Genomic DNA, 11,499 nt, shown 5'->3' with positions numbered 1-11,499 from the left:
ACAATATTAAAATAAAGCAAAATAACTATAATTTAATTGATTAACGTGTTAAATTTATTATTAAAACTTAAAACTAATATAATTAAGTAGTTTTAATGGCAACGAAATAACGAAGGGTTATTACCACTTAAACTGTATGTTAACAAAATACAATTCATCCTGAGTTTTTATTTTTTTTTAAAGTACAATGTACTTGTATGTCATATACTTATATACCATCCACCTTGATATTGCTTAACTAAACTTATTTTCATTAGCGGGTTTTAATGTTTCTAATTGTTACACATGCAGAGATTTAAACGAGGATAGAAACTTCCAACGGATCCTCATTCTTACTACAATGTTGTTAGTGAATATTTTAAATATTAATAGTACAGTAATATTAATATTATAAGTTTTTACAATGTATGAGGATTAAGTGTATATTTTATGTATATAAGTTCATGAGAAAAAGAACTATGAAGCCATAAAAGTCATGATGATTAACCAATACATCAGTTAAGGGTGGTTTAAAAATTTTTAGTAAAAATGAACCTAATTAAAAAAAGATAATAAGAAATATTCTTTTAATTAACCTAATCATTTAATTTCACATGAAATTTAACTAAACATATCAATAGGTATAAGACTATATTATATTATTAATCATACGTAATTATTTAATAGAGATTTTTATAACCTATACTTTATCTACAAGTATAGGTTATAAAATCACCAGATTACTTTTAAATAATTATTTTTATTAAAAACCTACATTAGCTCCAATGCAAAGCTGAGATGGTATTCAATTTACTAGTACGAGTTTATTTTTATTATTATATTATATGTCTGTCACCACTTTTTTCCAGCTCCGACCAGACCGATTTTCATCAACGATAATTAAAATAAAAACACCAATTGCATAAAAGATATTTCCTTTAAAAATTGAAAAAATGTCTTGTATTCATAAATGAAAAAAATCCCCCAAAAAATTACAATTTTTAAATTTGGTAAATTTTAAAATTTTTTTATTAATTTTATATAATTTTTTTTTTTTATACCTTAGGTGATTTTCTTGTACTACGCATATTGAAAATCTAACCCTTTATCTGATCACAAATAAGGTAAAGAGGAAAGATTAAAAATAGCAACCTTTTCAACTTAACTTTTGAAGAAAATGTTTTGAAATACTGCGTTCTTTAAACATATAATAAATTATATTTTGTGTTACCTACTATATGTTAAAATAAAAGTCGTCTTGTCACTTCATTTTCTATGTATAGATGGCCACTGTAGTTAAAAAAACATTTTATTTTTGTGTTAAAGTGTTTATTTTATTTTTTCAACTTTATATTTCTTTAAGTTTTTGAAAAATGTATCGATTAGTACAATTTTTTTTTATAAGTTAATTATAAATACTTTTACATTTTTGTGTCTTTTAATGTCCATCCAATAAGTATATTAAAAGAAAATGTTTTACTCTTTTCATAAAAATAAAAGGTCCAATGGCTTATGAAATATTACAATTTAAATTTCATAACTTAAATTATAATTAACTAACAAAATTTTTTTTCCAACTATTCTACTGGAGAAGTCATACTATTAAAATATTAAAAATTAAATACTAAGATAAATAATTTTATTAAATTGGCTATCTTTAAACTTTTGTATGTTCAGTTCAATTGCGTTGAGCATCAATTTTTATTTAAAAATATAGTTTGAAATTTGATTTAAACTAAGTTAGACAATATTATTTTCATCATTTATATGTCACATTTTATTTTCCTAATAAAGTAAAATTATGACGTCTAGTTAATGTCTTCTTAAGATTAAATACTATCTACAGATTTGCACGGAAGTCTATTTTTATGATAGTAATTTTAATCAACATCAGATGTTATCAATACTTGTCCCAACTATGCCGCATCTCACTATTATGTTACTATTTTAATGACTACCTCTACTTTATTTATACATCATAAATTAACCTTACAATCTACTACCAGTTATTATATTTTATGATATTTTACATATTATATAAGATACTATTGTACATAGATAGTACTCCATTTAAACTCAATGTAAATACTTAGTCCATTTACTATTCTATTGGTAACATTAAAAAATATTGCATTTTTATAAGAAGTAAGACTCAAAAAATTATTTGATTGTTTATAATAGATACAACAAACTAAAAAATAAAAATGCATTTGGAAAAAAAATTTGCGGAAATAATGCTGACGGTTTCAAAACATTTACTTGTAAAACAGTACATATTTTAAAATAAAACCATTAAACCTAAAATTTTCCTGTATTTAAAAAAAATACTCTAAATGATAGAGTTTACTGTTAAAAAACAGGGTAAGTAAAGGTATTTGAAAAATTATGTTTTCATCATAAGAGATGAACACGTATTGTCACCATGTCTAAAAAATACAAAATATAAATATCTCAATTGTCGCACGATTTAGTCGAATTTTACATCGTTCTTTGTAAAATTACACAAATTTTATTAATATTTTTATTAGTAGGCTCAATTCCCTTTTAGTTTACTATTATTAATTTTAGGTACTGCATAAAAAAATTTATTTCTTTTATTTTTAGTTTCAATACTATCAAATTTTATCAGTTTAAAAATAGGTTCTTGAAAATAATTTTTAACATTCAGCGGTGAAACCTTTGAAAACTATTTTCAGAAGAAGGTTAAACTTCAAAAAGCGACTCGGCGTGAGATAAGGTGTTTACTAGATAGGGAGGTGATTGGGATAAAACCGAAACCGAAAAATTATCTATGCTATTTCAAGAAAGAAGAAGTTATGGAGAATATCTTATAAATAAAAATAGAAGAATAAAAAAAGGCAGTTGTAGGAATATATATGAAGAATAATACTTATAATGCATGGAAATTACTCAGAAAACTAAATAGTAAAAAAGTAAAAAAACATGAACATATTAATGTGGAACCTAATGAAACAGCCAGGCAGTAGGTTTTGAATGGTAAGACAAAAACAAAAGAGCAAAAATTAAAATATTAAAATCAAAAGAACATGAAGTAAATCACTTTCTGAAACCTTTTACAATTGAAGAATTAGATGAGGCTATGAGTATGTTAAAGTCAAGGAAAGCAGCTGGTATTGATGGTATATCAGAATAGATAAAAGAATTTAATTCGAAGACAAAATAGTAAGATTGAAAGTAAACCCAAGAATACAAGAAAACACATGTATGTGCATTATTAAAACTAATGAAACAGCCAGACAAAGCAACAAAATCATGTACTGGACAGGTTCTGAACGTTACGTAGTATATAGAGGATGGTTTGGAGATGAGCAAAATTATGGCGGCCGTATTTGTAGATCTAAGTGCGGCGTATGACACCGTAAGTCATCAGTTACTGTTGAAGAAAATCTATGACTTAACTAATGCCTATGAATTTGTAGTACTAAGATCAATGCTGAAGGACCGTAGAGGATTCAAAAGTAGAATTACCCCAAGGTAGTGTGATGACACCAATACAAATGACTAGCCGATCGAAAAAGATACTCAACATTTTGCCGATGATCTGCCCGTAATTACACGAGACAACTTTAAAATGGTTGAAAATAATGTTGGAAACACTGAGGCAATACTACCATAGAAATCGCCTGAAACCAAATGCATCTAAAACACTATTGTACGAAAAGGGTAAACACTAGGAATGGAATAATACGTAAATTAGTAGGGTCCAAATGGAAAGCGGACCCAGATAAATGTATAGCAGTCATGACATTATGTTTCTCTGAGGGAAGTATGCTTGTCCAGTGTGGAGTAATTCTGTATATAGCAAAAAAAGTGTACACAGCTACAAATGAAGCACGTCGATTACAGAATGTTTTAATCTACTAAAAAGAAAATTTGTGTATAATCAGAAGTATAGCACCACTACAAATTAAACGTAATGTTGCAACAGACATCGAAAGGATAAAAGTACAAGCTGACCATAGACAACCTCGATGCACAACATAAAATCAGCCTAGTTCCGATTGAAATCGAGGAAAATGTTGTTTACAAACAAGTAGAGTAATTGAAGGAGAAACAGAAAAAAAGAATAGAGTAATGGAGACAAAACAAAAGGGACAGTAACCTGAATGACGCGATAACAATAAAATCAAAAGAAGAATTATATAGAAGGAGGACTCTTGAAACCTTTGGAGAATAATTAACCTAGTTAAAGTGGAATACGAGCGAAAATAAGGAACTTTTTTAAATTGGGATTGTCAGAAGATGACAAGTGTGAAGGTGAAAGAATACGAGACAATAAACATATATATATATGCCCTAACTTTGAAGGTGTATGTAGCAAATAAGATGTAGATAAGATTAATGAAAACATAATAAAATTGCGAATTTTCGCAAATTATTAAATAACCCGTCACTAAGACAATGGTAAAACATACAAAGATATTTTTGAAGAGCATGTAACTATTCAAAAGTAAAAATATAAATTACCGATTTCATTATATTACAATTTATAATAAGTATTTTTAAGTACTTATATATAATTAAAAAATAAATTAATAGCGAATGATAATTATTTATATCGAAAATTATAAATAAGTAATAATACAAGAAGAATAGTTTGAACAACAGAATAAAAAAAACGTGTAGATATGTAGTTCAAATTTAATTAAAATTTTAAAGTTAGTTGATTCTATTCACTAATCTGATTTTAAATGGATTAATTTAGTCACTATGAATCACTAAATTTATTAATTAATTTTTTTTTTTTTTGCATTATTACAATGTATCAAAAATGTTAATAAGCTTTATTATTTCATAAAGTCTATTATAACGATATCAAAGTTTAGTACTAGATATTTCGTTTTTGATTAAAATGTTATAACTAATACTATTTTTCGTGAAACTTTACACTTGAACAAAAAGTGCAATTAGAGTATTTTCCATGATAAATTTGATCACATTTTTTGCAAACATGATGTCCACAATTTAATAAAATTCGATTATTTTCCTCACAAATCATCCAACAATTCATACAACCATTACAAAAAAAACCCGAAGATCCTAAAATAACACCAGCATTTTAGGCATTTTATAGTTGGATAATATTATTTAAAACATTAAATCTTACTTGACTCAATTGGTCGAGGATATTTAAATTCATTTAAATCTGTTTCAGCTGTAAAAATAAAAAAATTTAAACAAGAATACAACGGTTTCTTTTTTGATAAAAATCGAAATGGAAATAATAAATAAAATTTATAAAATGCTTCTTATGATCAATTGAAAACATCTAATAATAATATTTATTGTCAATCATAATTATTGTTCAAATTAAATTTTAAAAGTTTCAAAATAATTTACATTGAAGCTAAATAAAACCTTGAAAATGCAATAAATATTACGTTATTAAAAATACATTTTTTGTGTAAATAATATGCAAAAATATTTATTTTTGGCATATTATTCTTTTATAGATTTACGAGGTGTGTTCTAAAAATAAAGGGAATTTTAGTTTTTTGAAAAAAATATTTATTTATTTGTCTACATTATTGGCGCCTTCAGAAAAATTCCCATTAGATATTATGCACTAGTGCCAACGTTTCTTCCAATCCTCAAAATATTTCAATTTCGATCTTTGGGATAGTCTTTAACTCATTCAGCGATGCGATTTTTATTGTCATCAATGCTTGTAAAACGATAGCCCTTTAAGGTTTTCTTTAATTTTAGAAATAGAAAAAAGTCACACGGAGCCATGTTTGGCGAATATGGAGGCTGGGGCATCATTACAGTGTTGTTTTTGGACAAAAATTCACGAACAAACAATGAAGTGTTAGCAGGTGCAATATCGTGGTGCAAAATCCATAAATTGTTTTGCCACAAATCCGGGCATTTCTTTTCGGATTGTTTTACGTAAACGGCGTTGAACTTGTAGATAGTACTCCTTATTAATCGTTCGTGACAAGAATGTTTGATGCACTATACCATTTAAATCGAAAAACATAGTGAGTATAACCTTCACGTTCGATCGCATTTGTCGAGCCTTTTTCAATCCTGGCAATCCAAAATGCCTCCACTTGGACGACTGAGCCTTAGTTTCAACATTGTATCCATAAACCCATGTTTTGTCACCTACTATAAAACGTTTCAGTAATTCTGCATCATCGTTGACTTCATTAAGTGACTCCTGGTCATTTCCATTCGCTGCCGTTTTTGTTCAACTCAAAAATATTGGAACCAATTTTACTGCTATGCGTTTAATACAAAAAACATTTGAAAAATTTTCATAGCATGAGCCAATCCACATTCCAACATCATCAGCAACTTTTCTAATTGTTATTCGGCGATCGTTCATAACCATTTCTTACACTTTTTCTACTATTTAATTGGTTGTTGATGTGCAGGGGCGTCCAGGGCGTTCGTCATCTTCAACGTCTTCAAGGTCATCTTGGAAACGATTATACCATTCGTAAACCATTGTTTTACTCATAGCACAGTCACCATATCCTTTGTTAACATTTCACACATTTTGTTACACTTTATTTCATTTTTAACGTAAAATTTGGTACAAATCCTTTTATCCATTTTTTTTAACAAACAATAATCGCAGAGTCCATAAAAGCACGCCTAACCTTGGCGGCTGCCACTGACAAAGTAAAAAATGATTCCAGCTGAAAATTTGATCATACTTCAGGGATATGTGTATCAACATTATGAAAAAAAAATGTTTGACAATCAGACTCTCCAAACCCGCAATATTAAAAATTTCTCTTTATTTTATGAACACACCTCGTATATATAAAAAAGTTACCCAACATAGGCGATAATAGACGATAATAGGGCCACTTCTAAAAAATAGTTCCCCTAATTTTGAGGGAAAAGGCAGTAAAGGTAGTAGATAAAAATATTATAAATACAGTAAAACTCGCTTAAGACGCTTTCCCGCATAAGACGCTGTTTTTCGTCGGTCCCTAGACATTTCCTATACTAGTCAATGTAAAAACCACCTGTTAAGACGCTCAGTTTTCTCTGTCTAATCGGGTAAAACGCTCTTTTGTTCAGCATATTACGATAAATTTTAGTAGTTTTGTTATTTCGTTATGGCTAGTGGTATAAAACGTAAAGCGCTATCAATTTCGGACAAACTTAACATTTTGAAGAAGTACGATGAAGGATTGGTTGAGAAAAAAAAACAAAAGGATATTGCTAATGAACTGGGGATACCTCCTTCTACTTTGAGAACTTTATTGAAAAACAGACATGAAATAGAACAAAGCAGCATGTTAGGTGGCAGCAAACGACAAAAATTAAAACACGGGAAGTATGAAAAGTTGGAAAATGTTTTATTGGAGTGGTTTCAACAAGCTCGCAGTTTAAATTATCCAATAAATGGAGGTGTAATCACGGAAAAGGCAATGGAGATTGCCGCACGTCTTAACTTAACCGAATTTAGTGGATCGACTGGTTGGCTGGATAGATTTCGGAGTAGGCATGGCATTGTGTACCGGCAAATTTCAGGTGAGGCTGAATCTGTTAATAATGATCATCATTATTAACAGATTCATGGAAAAATAACGTGTTATTTTAATAACGACGATCAAGAAGAAGAAGATCAAGACTTTCCAGTATCTACTACTACAATTACTGCTAGTTTGCAACACCTATCGGAAATTCGGAATTATTATCCTCTGTTGAAAATTCCGAAGATATGTTAGGTTGTCTTAATAAAATTGAAAACTTTCTTGCTGAAACGCATTGTCAGAACTTTAAACAATCAAAAATAGATAATTTGTTTTAATAAACAATGTATTTCCCATTAAATTATGTTTAATAATAAAAAAATAAACTCGATATTTCAATCACATAATTTTTTTTTTCATTCCCGCATAAGACGCTTTCCCGCTTAAGAAGTTCTAGGGAGCTGGTCCCTTAAAGAGCGTCTTAAGCGAGTTTTACTGTATTTATAATTTTAAATGGGAGTATTACCGACTTACATAAATAAATGTCTTTATTTGGAAAGCATGACAATTTTTTCGGAAGGAGTTATGCCCCAGACTCCACAAATTGTAGAAACATACAGTACAGTAGGGTCTGTAAGGAAATATGAAACTTTTTTATGACTTCTGAATACTCCTTTTCCTATCTCCTACCTACTTCCTAAATTCATTTTGAGCCAGCAATTGACCAGAAACTGGCCAATTTTTAAGCAATCCGAAAAATAAGAGAACTTTATAGTTGAATAATATTATTGACAATATTTACTCATACTTGTCTCAATAAGATGAGGAAATTGAAATTCATTTTCATTTGATTCAGCTGTAACAATGAAAAAAGTTTTAACAAGAATTACAATAATTTTTTACCATAATAATATTTAATTCGATTAATCCTACAGTTATAACTATTATTGGAATATTTTTTATTATCTGATGATTCATGTTATTTTGAAATATATATAAAAAAATATTGAAATGATTTAAAATAAAATTAAGTTTCAGCCTCTAGAACAATATTATAAATTAACCTTGGAATATAATAATATATAATGTTGAAAATATAATTTTGTAAATTATTACATTGTTAAAAATTAATATATTATTATTTCTTGAAAAAATTTAAAAACCTAATTTCTATCAAAGTAGTGATATCTACCATGTGATCATGTTTGCCATTTATTTAGTTCATAATCTTTGATCCTGCTTTCATGAAACTTACCTTCTGTCAAGTTTTAAGTATCTACCTATATTTTTACATTCTTCTAATCAAGCTTATTTCAAACCTTTAATTTATTTCTCATGATATCAGTAAACGTAAAATGGTTTTAGCTTGTAAATACAACAATGTTTTGATAGCTAATGAACATGATTTTCAACATTTATTTCAAACTATTGAAATACACAGAATATCATTTCTAGATGGGCATAAAACGATTATAATATACTTTGAACAATGAAACAATTATTAATATTTTATAGTTAAAGTTTGTAATATATGTTTAAAATAATTTTTAATCGTTTATCGATTCTTTTGTATTCAAAATATTTTATAAGTAAATAGTTAATGATATAACAGTACTTCAATTTATATATATATATCACTAATTTTTATAAATAATTATTTAAAACTGCACTGATATATTTCTTTGTAATTACATTCAAAATAATCTATTGTGTGTAATTAAAACTGAATAAACATTTTTTTTAAATTTTATTCTTTAAACAATGACTGTTTTTAACCCTTATACAGAATAAAATGTACACAAAAATTCAACCAGATTCAATTTATTTTCAATATTTCTATTAGTAATTAATAGATTACTACAGTTATTGTAACTTGAATAATGAATTATTCGAAAAAATATTTTTTGTTAAGAGAGTTCTTAAATTTTAGTTTAAAGTCGGTTTAGTGACCTCTAAATGGCATTGGAAAAAATCCAAGTCAGGTCATTTTTACTACTATAAAAGCAATTATACTTAAGAGTTCAACAAATTAAAAAAAAAAATTTTTGTTAGACACACTAATAAATACAGAGTGATTGGTTTATCATAAACCACTCGATTACTCTCAAAATAAATAACTTATAACTTAAAGGAGTGTTAACTTTTATTTTTTTAAATGGCAACATACATATGTAATTAACTGATATTATATAAAATTATCCAATTAAGAAAATTATTGATCGAAAAACAACTTTCGAACCAGTACTTCAGAAGTTATTTTCATTTTTATACCATGGCGGGACGAAAAGAAAGTCCAGAAAATAACTAATGATAAAAATAGCAGCACCCACTCATCACCTCGAGTCATTACTTTAAATTGTTAATAACTTCTAAAATACTGTTAGTTATAATAGTTAGAAATACTGAAAGTTGTTAACGACTGATAATTTTCTATTTTATAAGTTAATTAAATATGTATGTTACCATTTAAAAAAATTAAGTTAACATTCCTTTAAGTTATAAGGGCTGATTCCAAAAAGTAATTATTAGCTGATAAATCAAGAATTATTTGTAAGTAAAAGAGGTCAAAAATTATTTTTCCGTATTGTAATCATCATGTGAGTAATAGAGTAATTTATGATAAACTATGATAGTCTGTAAATAAATATTTAACGAAAACTTGAAATTTCATCTTAAATTTGTAGGATTTTTCCTATCAGACAATAAAACAGTAAAATTTTAAATGAAGTTTAAATTTTCAATAGTCCGAAATCACTAATTTAATAGTTGGTATCCGCTAGTTTATGGACTAATAAGTTTAATCAACGTTTGATATTTATTTATTTAATAACCCGCTATTGGTTCATTAAACGTTTAATGAACGTTTATGCAACCCGTCATAAGGGCTTAATAAATTATTATGTTACATACAGTGGCAGCTCGTTGAGTTACATCGTACACTGGTGGTGGGGGTGCGACTTTAAATATAATACCGCTAGTCATGGGTATAAAAAATTGTCAAATTAAATATAACAAAATTAAATATAATACACATATTATTATTTTAAAGGTCGCAGTAGAAAATAGAAAAGATACTATTATACTAGCGATTATACTATTATACCAACCGATAACGACGATCGTACACGTAGATAATTCTAAAAATAAAATACCCAAATAAATCATATACCAATATTTTACCGTATGGACGACGCTGTCGGTCGTTCAAACACTGCTCGTGTGTGTATGCCACCCGCATATACTGAGGGAAACAACTTAAATGTTCGCACATGACAAATTTATTACAACTATTTTAGTATATAAAAATTTGCATTTTTAATAAAAATGTAGAATTGGAATGTACAATTAATTTTCTTTTATTAATTAATTTTAGTAGGGGTTGCGATCGTCCCGTCGTCCAAGCCACGAGCCGCCACCAATTACATACATAACAAGTAACAAATTGTAATATTCTGTATTTTCATCAAATGTTCCATACATGTGCAAAATATTATTATGTACAGTAAAATGTTTGTACAAACTATTCAGACATTAAAATATCATGAAAATATACCAAAAAAAAAAATTCATATTACCCTGTATGAAAGCAAAACCAACTACCAACAAAAATATTAAAACGAGAATATTCTGAAAAAATGTTTTTAAAATTTAATTAAAGTCAAGATTATGATATTTCTTAAAAGATATACGTACCATTTTTTTTATTATTCGAAATTACAAGCAATTGTATGATCTACGTGTGAAATGCTTACGTGTTTTATACACGTACAAAAAAATTGGTCTGTTCGTAACCATAGTTATTTATTAATATGTTATATATTTTGAAGTGTGTTATCACATACAGTAACTAGTTATTATTATAACAAATGATAAAACTAAATATTATGATTCAACTATTGTTTTTAAGCGCTTACGATAAACGGGGGTAAATTTTATACACTTGAAATATTTTGAAATTAAATTTGCATGATTAGATGTGGATTACTCAAAATAAACATTGCAAAAAAAGCATCACATGTTTATGCGTTCATTATGACAATTTCTTCAAATTAGTTCATTCCGT

The 11,499-nt window shown here is 27.3% G+C and overlaps 1 protein-coding gene across 4 annotated transcripts; it reads right to left on the bottom strand.

Annotated features, from left to right (window-relative positions):
- Positions 1-4,765: 4,765 nt before the first annotated feature.
- On the bottom strand, positions 4,766-11,250 carry LOC126899223 (uncharacterized). Of its 4 annotated transcripts, none has more exons than XM_050673833.1 (5): positions 11,130-11,250; positions 11,012-11,063; positions 8,239-8,292; positions 5,108-5,155; positions 4,766-5,040 (listed from the first exon to the last, which is right to left on the bottom strand). In XM_050673833.1, exons 1-5 carry the CDS (start codon positions 11,130-11,132, stop codon positions 4,868-4,870), a joined length of 330 nt encoding a protein of 109 aa, XP_050529790.1. In that variant the 5' UTR covers positions 11,133-11,250; the 3' UTR covers positions 4,766-4,867. The 4 variants fall into 4 exon arrangements, with proteins under 4 accessions (XP_050529790.1, XP_050529792.1, XP_050529789.1 ...); XM_050673835.1 differs by having other exon boundaries at positions 8,245-8,292; positions 11,130-11,243; XM_050673832.1 differs by lacking the exons at positions 11,012-11,063; positions 11,130-11,250 and adding an exon at positions 10,544-10,979.
- Between the last annotated feature and the right edge of the window lie 249 nt (positions 11,251-11,499).

This window comes from Daktulosphaira vitifoliae, unplaced genomic scaffold, assembly GCF_025091365.1.
Source record: "Daktulosphaira vitifoliae isolate Bord-2020 unplaced genomic scaffold, ASM2509136v1 Scaffold_2, whole genome shotgun sequence".
Classification (NCBI taxonomy): Eukaryota; Metazoa; Arthropoda; class Insecta; order Hemiptera; family Phylloxeridae; genus Daktulosphaira; species Daktulosphaira vitifoliae.
The sequence above is the reverse complement of the archived record's forward strand: the minus strand, read 5'-3'. Positions and strand labels throughout refer to the sequence as shown.

Bases quoted from the DNA above. Each gene is read 5' to 3' on its own strand.
- LOC126899223 (XM_050673832.1), bottom strand. From the start codon at position 10,601: ATGATTTATTTGGGTATTTTATTTTTAGAATTATCTACGTGTACGATC. The intron at 8,293-10,543 runs GTTGGTATAATA...TCATTGTTACAG, and splicing joins GTGTACGATCGTCGTTATCG to CTGAATCAAATGAAAATGAA. The intron at 5,156-8,238 runs GTAAATATTGTC...TTATTTTTACAG, and splicing joins TCTTATTGAGACAAGTATGA to CTGAAACAGATTTAAATGAA.